The sequence below is a fragment of the Labrus mixtus genome, chromosome 13 (genome assembly GCF_963584025.1).
Source record: "Labrus mixtus chromosome 13, fLabMix1.1, whole genome shotgun sequence".
Lineage (NCBI taxonomy): Eukaryota > Metazoa > Chordata > Actinopteri > Labriformes > Labridae > Labrus > Labrus mixtus.
The window spans coordinates 27,098,892-27,112,412 of NC_083624.1; the positions used below are offsets into that span (position 1 = coordinate 27,098,892).

General features: G+C 40.0%; 2 protein-coding genes across 9 annotated transcripts in view; both read right to left on the reverse strand.

Moving 5' to 3' along the window:
- Positions 1 to 3,155, reverse strand: part of LOC132987450 (dedicator of cytokinesis protein 9-like) — an 80,506-nt gene extending 77,351 nt beyond the window's left edge. For 4 of the 7 annotated variants that reach the window (XM_061054528.1, XM_061054526.1, XM_061054527.1 and 1 more), the window contains exon 1: positions 2,778 to 3,146. In XM_061054528.1, coding sequence (XP_060910511.1) covers positions 2,778 to 2,894 — 117 coding nt within the window. In that variant the 5' untranslated portion in view covers positions 2,895 to 3,146. Of the gene's footprint in view, positions 1 to 2,777 lie in introns of all 7 variants that reach the window. The other 3 variants (XR_009675616.1, XM_061054531.1, XM_061054529.1) reach the window with 2 other exon arrangements.
- A 1,087-nt stretch (positions 3,156 to 4,242) lies between these two features.
- LOC132987453 (FERM, ARHGEF and pleckstrin domain-containing protein 1-like) overlaps positions 4,243 to 13,521 on the reverse strand; it is a 58,189-nt gene continuing 48,910 nt past the window's right edge. Inside the window, exons 17-27 of one of the 2 annotated variants that reach the window (XM_061054536.1) lie at positions 13,322 to 13,403; positions 13,000 to 13,237; positions 12,778 to 12,908; positions 12,593 to 12,661; positions 12,157 to 12,246; positions 11,805 to 11,887; positions 10,598 to 10,713; positions 8,490 to 8,626; positions 6,974 to 7,081; positions 5,525 to 5,676; positions 4,243 to 5,433 (exon numbers count right to left, since the gene is read on the reverse strand). In XM_061054536.1, the coding sequence (XP_060910519.1) occupies positions 5,352 to 5,433; positions 5,525 to 5,676; positions 6,974 to 7,081; positions 8,490 to 8,626; positions 10,598 to 10,713; positions 11,805 to 11,887; positions 12,157 to 12,246; positions 12,593 to 12,661; positions 12,778 to 12,908; positions 13,000 to 13,237; positions 13,322 to 13,403 (1,288 nt within the window). In that variant the 3' untranslated portion in view covers positions 4,243 to 5,351. Of the gene's footprint in view, positions 5,434 to 5,524; positions 5,677 to 6,973; positions 7,082 to 8,489; positions 8,627 to 10,213; positions 10,378 to 10,597; positions 10,714 to 11,804; positions 11,888 to 12,156; positions 12,247 to 12,592; positions 12,662 to 12,777; positions 12,909 to 12,999; positions 13,238 to 13,321; positions 13,404 to 13,521 lie in introns of both variants that reach the window. The other variant, XM_061054535.1, reaches the window with a different exon arrangement.

Consider the following 13,521-nt stretch of genomic DNA (forward strand, 5'->3'; position numbering starts at 1 on the left):
CCCAACACCATCGATTTGGTGTATTGGCATCAGCTGATACATTTACATACACATGCAGCTGCTTGATGAGGCCAATTGAAAACACAAATCACAACTCCTTCTTCTCACGACATTTTCTGGTCCAACACAAAATTAAGTTTGAAAGGTGAGTGTCCTAGATGGGCATCAGATGGTATACACATTCAGAGCTGATGGCAGCCATCATAGAGCTTATAGTGTTCCCAGCATGTCTCGAGTGTGGGTAAACAGAAGGATGGCTCAGCTGAGGGGCTCCGGCCTAACCTCTCTTCTCTCCACTCCAACAATAAACAAAGACGCTCAGGCTCGAGTGTGTCTGAAACGTACAAACTGCAGGGAGAGGAAGAGAGCAACGCTAACCCCTAAACAGAGTCAAGGAGTTTATATGTGATCTGTACTTTATATTGTATAGTATAACCTAAATGTAATGTTTATACACTTTGAAAGAACAAATAGTTGTTTGTCTGAAGCAGAAAACAATGAGAATAAGTGACAGCAGCTACAATCCCCTCTTTATGTCCGTTGAACAGATCGCTCTTTCCCTGCTGCGGAATTTGCATGTTTCATGGAGGAATTAATAATGAGCTGTATGGACAGCCGTCTTGTGTGCATCCGCATTTTTGTCCCACTGACAAGCTTCAGCAGGCACGTGAGCTCTGCAACACATATGTTCCTCCATACAGCTCAGGAATCCAAGTGCCCCGAGGAGTGGTCAGAAGTCAGGGAATTTAAGGTTTCTGTTTGATAAGTATCAAAATGGAAGGATTAGTGAATGGACCAATGAGGTCCAGATTGAAGAGTGCCTGGTGTGGTACCTCTGCAGGAGATATTTCTGTGCAAATGTTCTGGTGAAAAAAAAATAATTCAAAGGACAATTTAGAGAAGCAAAAAGTGCACAAACAAAGATATAAAGAGACAACATAGAGACAAAGCAAATGCAACTGGACATAAAATAATAACAAGACACAAAATGATGAAAAGGTGCTAAATATTTCTAAAGATATGCAAAAGAACCACCAAAAAAAACTATAAACAAGGAATCATAAGAGGAGAGAAATCAGCCAACCAAAGACGCAAAAACAACCGAAGAAATAAAGGACACAAAATGATGACCCAGAGAGGCAAAATGAACACAAAATGGACACAAAAAAGTAAAAAAAAGACAACATAGGTCAGTCTGGGTGTCTTCCTTGTACTTAGAAAAGATAGTATGCCCTTTACATGTTTGTGTTCAGTGCCCATTTTCTCACAAATTTAAATCTACAAGAACTCACAAGCCACAAAACATTTATTTTATAAAAGTTTATCAACTTTTTTTCGGTTAATCCAAATTGATGCACTAAAAAGGCCAATGAGAATATTAGTTAGGGAGAGTTGGCTTTGGACTAGAACCAGGGCGTTAAACACGAGTCCTAAACATCTCGTCAAAGCTGCCCGACTTATCTCAAAACTTTCCGACCCATCCCTAAACAGTTTGGCTTGTCAATTTGTCAAAAAGTGACCTTTTGAAAACCAACACAAAAACACAAGTCTCAGTGAAAAACTCAAAGTCAGTTCAGTCCTCCTTAAATACTATGATTTCCCAACATGCATACTTCCACTATCCTCCCTCAGGCTTCTCTGGCAGAGCACCAGAGTGAAAATGAATAAATAATATGAAGGTGTGGTTGGATGTCTGGGATCCTGACTCAGGATTCCATTTCCCTGACAGAGAGCCTGGACGGTGTCCGTTTCAGTTACCTAGCAACTTCTTCCAGGAAAGCTGGAACAATCGGACGCAGCAGCAAACACACACACACTCGGAAACAAAACAAAAGGGCCGACTCCTTCTCCCTCCTGAGCTTGGAGGAAAGCTGATCCAGAGGAGGCATGCCTTGACACACAGATGTTATTTAAAGTGGACGGTCCAATTCAGCATTATGTCACTGTCACTGGACTCTGTGTATGTGTCTGAAGCCCGAAACTGAAGCCACATGCTTTCCCTTATGAGAAGGTATTATGTCATCTCAGTGCAAACTGATGCCCTCACTGACAACAAGTACAAAAAGGCACTGATTATCTTCAGGAAAAAGACACTTAGAACAAATGAAAGTGAAGTTCTTCAAGTAGATTGTTGCATCTCAACAAAGCTCAAACGTTTGCTGCAAAACACAAAAAGAGACAAACAGCTGTGTTTGTGTTTAGATGAAGAGTTCACCTTAAATTAAACTAAATCTTAAAATCTCACCCTTTATCTTTCTGCCATTCATTCACTCAAAATGACTCCCTCTGTCTCTCTCCTGCTCATATTTGTATTTCAGGTTCACACAATTCAAACAATCCCATGTGCTTCCATCCAGCTGATCCAAACACGTAAATATTAAAGTTAAATATTCAAAGCTAAAAATAAATGCCAGGTTACATGTTCTATACAAACTACTATCAAATAAAAGCATATTAATTTGCAATTTGAAACATCCCCCTTATTCCTTCTCTCTGTCACAGAAGCACATCTTCATTCATCAGCTCTGAATCACTCACCCACTCTCTTTCTCACTTCACTAGTAAAATTACTTTTCTGTTTTTCACCCAAAGTGCCCACACGTGCTCCCACCCAGCTGATCTCGAGTCATTTGAAAATATGCTTTTAGTGCGTAAAAAAAACCAGATCCACAAAGTTTTGACAAGACTTGATGACACTGCTCGAGGTGGTGTAAAGGAGGAGAAGTAGGCGGAGGAGGAGGATGAGAAGAAGAAGGGGGGTTTAGGTGTGTACTTACTATCAGCACGGACGTCCTCACCACCTCAGAGACGCTCTGCCTGAGTTCTGCCGCCGTGCCAGGTTTACCCAGACCCCGCGTAAACCTCCTGGTCTCCGGGTGCGCGGGAGTAGCCATCGTTGCGCACAACTTTTCATCAATCCCTGCTCAAATCCAAGAGTCTTATCAGCCAAGTTTAAGTCACAAGCATAACCGGTACATCCGATCCTCCTTCTAGTTCGCACCACGAGTTAAAACCCTTAGTCATGTTTTGGAAAGGCTGCAGATTCACTCCCAAGTATCGATGTCATACTTTCCGCGTTTCAAAGTGTGTTGCATTATTCCGGAGCTCTGCCTTCTTTCATTCGACTTATTGTTGTCATGATACAGTGTCCTCTTCAGGGGAGTTTCATTGGCCGTCAAGCGCCAGACAGGAGGTGTATAATCTGTTTGCCTCGCCGGAGAACTCCGCCCCTTACCGGCTTAAACACCATCCCACTGCTGTGTGTGAGTGGCTGGGGCTGGACTTTGGACAGCAACTTCATGCAGTGGGAATGACTGAATAAATATTTTCCTTTCAGCACAAAAACTCACAAATCTGGATAGCGTGTTTCTACCCCCATTGTTCATCCTGACCCCTGAATAAACTTATTGTTTAGCTCAATGCCACACACAGAGAAACAGAAAAGAGAAACAGAGAAAGTATGGTTTATCTTTTAACAACAGATCACATTTCTCTTTCTGCTCAGACTCATATACTGAACATACAAATCAGAGGCTATCGGGAAGTAAAAACAATGACTTTTTCCTTTATTTGGTGTGTGATTTCTTTTAGTATTTCATGTTGATGTATTTTATAGACACATGGAACAATCATCTTTATTCTAAAAAAAAGTCCCATTGAAGTCTCCACACACTCGTATCTGTAGAGGCTGTATACTCTATTTAATTGTTTTGCATGTTTACTTCATGTATTTTGTTACTACTCTCGTTTTAAGTCAAAAGAAATGATGAATATTCATCATTTTTCTGATGCTTTAAAGCTAAATAACAAACAGAAGTGTACACCCAAGCAGTTCTGGCACACGTTATGATTTATTTTACATGTATAAAGCTGATGTATTGATGTTGTTTTATATGCTGGTACATGCACATTCCTCCTTGTTGTCATGTTTTGCTAGATGCAGATTTTTTCTTTTTTTTAAAAGACATCGTTTTATATTTTGGCAGGGAGAATACTTCTAAAAATAATCGAGGCTTCATCACATCGCCCTCTTATTTCATGAGTCACTTTACACTAACGCACAGACACCTGTATGTTAAAGGCTTGATCTATGATGCCCTCTGTAGGTCACAGCTGTAAACACACTGGAGAACTGCCTTGAGGAAGACATTTGAGATCAACATCAACATTTGAAAGCATTCCTTTTGCTTCTTGAGGTTAAAAAAAAGAAGGAATTAAAAAAAAAAAACAGAGACACAAATCTGAGTTTGAATATGATTTTTATTGCTTTCATTTCCAAAGAGCTCTCTGTTATGTGGAAAACACGCTGCAACTCTGAGTAGAACTGAGGTTTTCCACTTCACTTGATTTACTGCTAAACGCCATCAAAATGCATATTTCCATTCACTTGGTAAGAATCTGGTGTCTGTGTACAGGAGGCAGCCGGGCAGAGTGAGGGCAGCGGCACCTTGGAACTGAAAGTTTCTCTTTTGTTTCTTCACATGTATTCTTTTTAAAGCTTTCCAATCCACTCAGCTTCATAACACAGGGATTATGAACATGTCTCTGGTTTTCTCTCACAGCTGTAGAGGAACTTTAGGTCATTAAAAAAGGGTCTTAAACATATTCTTACAACAGAGTATTGACTTGAAATGGTCTTCAACTGTGATGGCAGCTACCCCTGGCCACATTGTGATCAATCCTCGGTTATGTCAATAATACAATAAAATAATTTCATAGTTTTGAACGCCTCTTTTTTTAGTGTGTGTTTAAAAACAAGAACCCATTGTGCTGGGCCAGGAACACTAATGTTAAAGGTGGTCTGTTTAATGTGGTTTAAAATGTCATAGTTTACAGTACAGGAGACGCTCCTCAAATTCACAAAATAGCATTAAAAAGTCCAGGACATTGATATAAACAGTTTGGCACTGAAGTTGCGGGACATTTTCAAAGCAGCAGTTTGTCATGAAAAGAAAAAAAGGTTGACAAACGTGATGACAATGCAGTGATAGTTTAAGCTTCTAAGAGAGAAATCTGGGTATCTACATGAACATGATCCTGCTGTAGAAAGAACCAATAACAACATGTCAAATCAGAAAGATAGGAAGTGGTTCAGACCATTAAAAAACAGTATAAAATGACATCCTTTAAAAAGAGGTTTCAGAGTTGAGAGTAGAAATGCCAAAAAATGCAGTCTCTGATGCAGTCTAAACCAGCGGACATGTCACCATTAAAGCATTAAAAAGCACCAAATGTGCATGGACACGTGTACAAATGTCCCAGATATGTGTAGAAAAGAAAAAAGCAAAGAGTCCCGGAGGACAACAGGGGCAGGTCAGAGCCACCCTAGGGAGATGGCATGTAGGAAGGAATCAAAGAGCGTGGGACTCTTTGCTGTTTAGGAGGCGAGCACCACTGGATTTGAGCGTGGCACTGCGGATGACCTCCATCCACCTGCAGGCAAAGAACAAGCTTCATCAAACCTCTGACATCCAGAAAAAAGGGAATTTGAGTCAACGTGTATGCGGATGATATGGCTCTTTACCTCTCGAATGTGTATTCACTCTCTGATCTGAAGTAGTAGACGTGGGACTTGAAATGCAGTTTGAAAACGTAGTCTTTGTGAATGTTTTCAGAGTCTGTCGGGATGGTGACGGAGTAACCCAGCAGAGGGAGGCTGGCCAGAGGATAGTCATCCTGAGGAAAGAGAAAACAAAGACTTGAACCTGTTTTTAAATGTATGGAGGCTCTGATGGCCAGGCCTTAGGTCGTGCCCTATGTACAGAGGCTCCTCCAAACCGGGTTCAAGTCCGACCTGCTCAAAATAAAGGAAAAAGCCACAAAACACAAATCTTTAAAAAAACATTGAAATTAGTTTCTTTTGTAAATAATTACAAGAACAATATGGGATAAATAAAAAAAAAAAAAGATGATTTCAAAATTCAGCAGAGCAGAAAAAAAACATGCAACATGCAAAATCTTTTCTTCAGCAAAGGTGGCCAAAACTAAAAGTAAAACTTAAAAATTCCCTGTTACACCTAAACGCCCGCCATTTAAAACCACGTTCAAGTTAATATGACAAATTGTTTTCAGCTAAATCTACCGAAAAGACAAAAAAAAAAATCAAACTATTTATTCTGGAATAATTGCTCCTGTTAAGGAAACATTTATTATAGAACTACTTGTTAAGGTGGAGCTAAGTTTCACTACTTTTAAAGAGTTAGTTAGTTTAGTCCTGTGGCTCTGAACCCAGGAGCAGGATCCCCTCAAAGCGCAACAAGATAAATCTACAGGTTGTTCATGAGGAACGGATAAGGAAAGACAAAAAAAAAGCTAAATCATGCCACACAAATCTGCTTTCATTCTTGGAAATATTGTTGTGCTTTTTGTAAACTTATTTGATAGTTAAGAACTCTCAGACACCTGAAACATAATACTGAGCCCCAACATGACACTGCTGTGCTGTAATGATGGGAACCCCAGGGATAATATTACCATATGATTTTGTTTCATTGTGAATCTAAATCTTAAGGATACCAGTAAGTGAATGTAGTACCGTTTAGTTGAGCAGAAGTTGAATAAAAGTATCACAGAGTGAAAAAACGCTTTTACAGAGATCTGTTGTTTCTATTTGACTTTAGTCCGGACCTTTAGTTTCTTTAACATGCTTTTTAAGTTTTACACATGCTTTTGTATTGATTTCAAGTGATTTGCTTGGTTGAAGAAACTTAGCCTTACTTGTTATGGAAATGTAAAAATGGAAGTATCTCTAGCCAAAAGGCAGCCAGCTCAAATAAAACACGACGTGAAAAACGACCTGGGAAAGCCTGTGAACTTGTATCATAGCACACAGATTTGACATTCTGCACAGATATGTGATGCTTTTAAGTTTAGGGGAGGGTAAACACGGTTACAGCGTGAGGAGAGGAATGAACGTGGGAGAGGTCAGGATGAGTTTGCAGGACAAATGGAGCGGAAAGTGAACGTTCATCACCTGATGGGATTTGTAGAAGAACAGGCTGAAGTTGGTGAAGACCACCCACAGCTTCTGCCAGCCGTTGCTGTTCTTGAACTTCCTCAGTAAGTTTCCTGACAGCTGATTCTGAAATAATCAAAAAACAAGTACTCTGAAATCCAAAACTTTACCGACTCACAAACATGATTAAGACCCTAAAAGTGCAGTTGACTTTAATGTAGAAGGATTCATCAAACTAAAGGTCAAGTCTGGTGTTATTCTAGATTTCCTTCATGTTCTCAAATGACTGTGAAAAGCCCAAAACCAACATTAGACTCAAGTCTGTGCATCCAAAGCCTCATATAGAAGACACCTTTGTACCATAGGGTTTAATTGTTGTGCACACTGTAGAGCTGAGGGACATGTTCCATTATTACATGGACTGTAGTTTATCTTTAAGAATAACAAATATACCACTACATTTAAAAATATCTGCTCAAAGCTTCAACACTACTAAGTAGAGGTGAGATTACCAGAGTAACGCAATACTATACGATACATGGCCAACAATAACTGTATCACAATACAGTGCTTCTGCGAAAATTTACACATTGCAAGAGAATAATATGAAGATATATCACAATATCTGATTAACCCGAAGAATATATAATACCCCAAAAAGCTTCATCAGGATTCATGTATTTACTGTAATGTGGTGTCACTTTCTCTTCCTGTCACACTTCACCTTAACTTCTTTTCACTGCTGACCAACTTTATCCAGAGTGACTTCTTCTTCTTCATTTATCTCTCTGTCAACTGCTTTGGCCAATTATTTTATTTTATTTATCTTTTTATTCAACCTTTGAACCTTTATTTTACCATTGAGATCATAGAGCTCTTTTTCAAAGGCGACCTGACAAATTAACTTCTGTTTGTTTTACTCTCATTCATGTAACAAGTGCCACCATAACGAGTCATGAAGTGGTGAAACGCTGAGTCAAACTGACAGGGAGATCTGTTCAGTGAGCTGTATCTTTAAATAAATATATTGATATTTGACACCAGCGATTTGATGTTTGTATCACACAAGTCAGGCTTACAAATATTGTCTTTTATTATTTTATATTTTGTCCCACTTCTACTACTGACAAAATGTTTTAATAAGAAATGACTTTGAACATTCTCTCTTCATAGGAGCATCAAGGCTTGAGGGCAACAGACAAGGTACAGTAGTCAGAAGATAATGAGACACAATGTTGGTTTTGGACATTTCTTGGTGAGTTTTTATATTAACTAAAATATAAACTCTAACAAGTCATACATGTATTCATGTATCCCTCATGCTAATCTTCTAAATTTAAAATAAAATCAGCTGAACAGTTATTTTTCTTATCTTTTATGATTAAAATATAAACTTATAATGCAACTGTTCAGATACTTTATCTTGTAATTATTTCTGGTTTTGAGAATATGTATATAAGAGAGCATTCACTTATTTTCCTATGTTGAAGTAAACAACACCACAGGGCCTCTCCTGTCTGCCTGGCTCCTTTACCTCTAGACTTGTGCAGGATTCACTAAAGGAGAGACTCTGAACACGGTACCAGCAGATAACAGACAGAGGCACTGGTCCCTGGCCACTGGGGGGCCCCACTGGGGGGGCCTTATTCTCACTGACTGGACTAGGGTCCTCTACCACGGAGCAACGCACAGACGCATGGGAAAAAGAGAGAGAGACAAAGAGAGAGAGAAAGAGACAGGGAGGGGAGGACAGAAACACAGACTGAGTAGGTGAAACAAAAGCATGCAGTGACAGGGAGAGACAGGAAGGCTGACGGTGTGTCCCGGCTGTGAAGAGGACGTTGTTACAACCACAGAGGAAGAGCAGAACTTAAACAGGGCTGTGAGAGCGAGATATTAAGCACATGTACATACTACCACTATCTCTCTATTTTTAAACAATCTGTGATTTCAAGTGCCAGGGGAGGAGAATACGGGCAAAAGCACAAAGAAAAAAACAGTTTTTAAGGTTAGAGAAGGACATCACAAAGGTTACTGCAAAAGAGGGAAGGAGCAGTATCCTCAGCAACAACTTTGAATACTTCAGACAAATACTTATCTAATATACATAATACTAAAAAAGTGTAAAGGAAAGTCCATAAGGCACATTTTTTATTTCTTTTTTTGCAGTTCATGTAGAAAAATGTGTTTTAAAAAAAAGTTTAAAGGTACCACGTTGAGCTGTTTCTCTTACAAGCTTTTTTTTATTCCTAACATTAGAACGAGCATCAGCATCCTGTCATCTGTTTAACAACTGCTTAACTGCAAAGCCACTGTGTATTGCATCACCTGCTAGTGAGAACAAGCAGGACATCACATATTTAGATTCTATAATTCATATTATTGTCATAGTAATGTAAGCAAATAAAAATGTGTAAATGAGAGAGTACAGTATCTCATCCTGATGAACTTATAGCATACTATTATCTGACTCTGCAGCTCTCTGTAGCTTTACTAACATGTGTAATGACTTGAGCATGATACTATATTTATTCACTCTCACTGCTCTCATACATGTTTCATCCCCAGCAGGCAGCTCACAGAGGAAAAGAGGATGAGTATGAATATTCATCACAGGGTTAGAAATAAGACAAATGTTTTGTGATAATGCAGCTCAATAACTGCTCTATATGTCATTCAACATCTGTCGGCTCACAGATTCGTTGTATCAATTAAAAAGGTGATGGAAATTCAATGTTGTGTTTCCAATAGTCACTGCAGTTTAAAAAAGAAAATGTTTTGCATCAGTAGGGGTTAATTGAAAAGGGCGGCTGAAGACTCTGACCTCAGGTAGAAAATCACTGACTCAAATAATGATAAAAATACTAAATGATGATGTCACAAATGGCATTTTTAAAGTGCATTTTTTCACCTAAAGAATATTTTTTTCATTTTCTAAATCTGATTGCATCCATTTTTTATTTCAAATAATAAAAAAAGTGTTTAAAAAAAAATCATAAAATGGGCCTTACAGTCTTTCCCGTTCATTTGATCAAATCATCTACAACATTCTGTTAACCACAGTATATGTTTATATAACCACAGTTAAATATAGTTTCTATGCCAGAGTGCAGCTCATGAGGATACTGTTCCCACAGAGAGATCATAAAGGTGAGTTAAGAAACACAGCACACACTCGGACACAGAGAAAGAAAACAGTGAGGCAGGGGCACAAGAGGCAGGTCGGAGGTTTGAGTGCCGAGGTTTTTGGGCCGGTACCTCCACAGCTACGCTAAAGTCCACCATGGACACACTGGTGTTCCTGTGCCAGCACACGTGCACCATGGTGTTACCACGATGAGGGGTGGGCTTGTCCAACGAGGTGTGCGGCGCTGTTATGTCGTCCTCAGACTCCGCCTCCACCAAGGAGTCCTCAGGGCATTCTGGGAAAGTCAGGAGGTGGTTACTGCTAGATAATGAGCAGGGTGATGAGGGGGAGGAGGGCGCTCAAACACAAGATAGTGTCAGCTCACAAATCATAGCACTCTTTTTATTTTAATTAAATAAAAATGTAATTTCTGAAACTCACTGTTCATTCAGTGTTTATTTCTCACTTCTTGTTGTGTTATATATTAGACTTCATATGTTCGTGTGTTCACTTACTGTTGCTGTCTGTAAGGTTGCTGGAGAGAATATCAGATGAAGGCCCATTGCTGGTTTTTGCCATCTCTATCGCCCCCTGTATGTCCTCCATCCACTTCTCCATCTCTTTAAGTGAACTAAAGTGAACAAAAAAAACCATAGAAATGTTTAGTACTCAGCAGATCCCATCATTAGTAACAGTCGGAAAGCCTGGTGGTTTGGAGAAGTCCACTAAATAAAGTGTCACGAGCTGGATCCATGTAAGTCCAAGTGTCTCCTCATTCATTTGCTCATTGATGGAATCAGTAAATTGTGAATTTGAAGGCTGCAGAGAGATTCCTTTTCTGATCTGTCAAACTGAAAGAAGTGACTTAAATATGTGGTGGAATCTCTTGTCTTGTATTTGAACCTCATATCCATCCAGCAGACCAAAATGTATTGAACATTGAACATAAATGAGGTGATTGGACTCTATAAAAAAATCTGGATCAGATCATGTACAAAGGCTGTAGTTCTCCAAGCGGGCGGCCTGGGTTTGAATCCAACCAAAGCGGTACAGAAACAGCATTGTTTCCACAGACTCATTTATGTATTTATGTACAAAACTTGTGTTCATCCCGGCTGAAGAGATTCTTTATTTGTGTTTATATTGATCTTATTGGTTGAGGTTCTGTCTCCTATACGTCCTGATTGGTGGAACCTTGAACACTGCTATCATTTTTATACATTTTATTTTGTTTTATTATTATGTTTAGAAAGTTTGAAATAGTTTCTCTCTGTGATGTGTTGTTCCTTGTTACATCTGTCATGTCAATGTAGCTGCCTGAAAACAAATCTACCTGTGGGTACAAATAAAGTAACCTGAACCTGAACAGTCACTTGACTCCATAAAGCCTGAGAGGCAAAGACAGTCTTTAAAAGAATGGCTTTCCTCCTGAAGCATGATACTGTGAGCTACATGGATTGTTTGAAAGAGACCTAGATGAGCACACAAATATTTTTGCAGCTGAAGAAGATTTCAGAGAGTGAATTAAACACTCTCTGCTTAAAGTGTTCAGTTGGCTGCATGTCTTTTTTTCATTCATTGTGAGAACTCAACTTCATCTGTTCTGAGTTGAATGCATTTTTCTCAATAAAAAGCTCCTGACAGAAGAAAATGTGTGACCACTTTGGGTTTATTTAAAGTCAAGGTACAAGGTGTCTGTTAGCTCACAACCACTGTTCCTACCTTGCTGCCACCACCACCGACTGCCGCTCTGCAACCAGAGTGAAGGCGTGCGGCACCCCCCACTCATCCTCACTCTCTCTGATCTGAACACAGAGACACAGAAAAAACATTAGAGAGCAGCCGTATCTGGGACAGCGAGGACAGAAATAGACAGAAAGGGAGAGGACGAGGGAGGGAGAAGATGAAAAGGAAGTGAGAGAGAAGGACATGTGTAGTTAGTTGTTGTGTGTGTGTGTGTCAGATGCCAACAGAGCCGCTCTTCAGCTGTTTGAGGCGGCTCATTTGCTGTAATGACAAACTGGTGACAGCGGTTTGAAACACTTTGTGTTCAATGGAGGGACGCACTACTTACTGTCATGCCATTCAGAGGCAGCTGGCCGTGCACTTTGAACTGATTGGTCCCCGTCATCCCTCGACTCGTGTACAAAATAACGTCGTTGAACTGTCGCAAGGAAGACAGGGAGGGACAGAGAATCAACAGTCTGTCAAACCAAATGCCACTGGGTCGATCGTTTGTTTAATCTTCGATTTTATCCAATAAATAAATCCAAAGAAGCACAAACAACGTGTCATAACAACAGGGACATTATTCAAACCAATGGCAGCTCACTTCTCCACTACATATACTGTACTTCCACACTAAAGCCTCCTTTAAAACAGGCATATTACTAACGTCTGCTAACACCATCTGAGGAATGTAAAGCTGGAAGGGATGAAATGATGATTATCTTTCCAATGACATTGGAGAATTAGTGACGATGATGTTATTTTGAAAAAGTGAGTTTTACCAGGAAAAACATTCGTTGCTGTAGGCCTTTTCCAGACAGTTTGCTGAGACAACCTAACCTGATGAACTCCTGAGAAAAGGAAAAAAGAAATTATACATTTGCTTCTCACATTAAACAAAAACACACACATGGAGTCAGATAGATGAAAACAGTTTTTGTTCAAGTCTTTCAAGCTTTAGACCCACCCGACCAGGGACAACTAGATTGTCAACGCCAATCAAATCCTTCTTTAGCTCCAGAAGCTTCTGGAAGTTCTCCATCTTGATCAGGCTTCCCTGGAGAAGCTCCACCACCTCAGACACGTCTGCCAGAGCAGCTGCAGACCAACCAGGGGGAAGAGATTAAAGGGGATAGACCACCAGAACACCTCAATGTGATTTATTGATAAACTGGCCTGAGATCAGTACCTCTGCAGTCCCTGAAGTCCACATGAGTAGCAGGGTAGTGTTTGCACAGACGCTCCAGGATCTGCTTGTAGTGGATGAGGCGGTGCAGAGGCCGCAGAATGAAGACATTGAGGGGGACGTAGCAGACCTTCTGCAGCTCAAAGTCCCTGCAGAGACCCTCCAACCTGCGGGACACCCTGCACGCCTTCTCCAGCTCCAGCAGAACTTCAGACTGTCTGTGAAGGTTTGCAGACAGGGGCTGTGCGGAGAAGTTTAAAGATGGTGCACATGAATCTGTATTCTATCATTATGTTATCAGATAAACATTAAGTAGTATTCTCACCTTTAAGCCTTGTAGGTTCTTCAGCATCACATCTCCAATGCGCTGGTAGTCTCCTTTTATGTGAGCGTTGGAGCGCCCTTCCCTAAAACAAACAAAACAACAGCCACTTTTAAACTCTGAATCATTATGCAGATATTGTTGAAGTAATTGACTGAGCTACATAGAGGCACTTAAGAGATAATTGATTCCTCTGATACGAT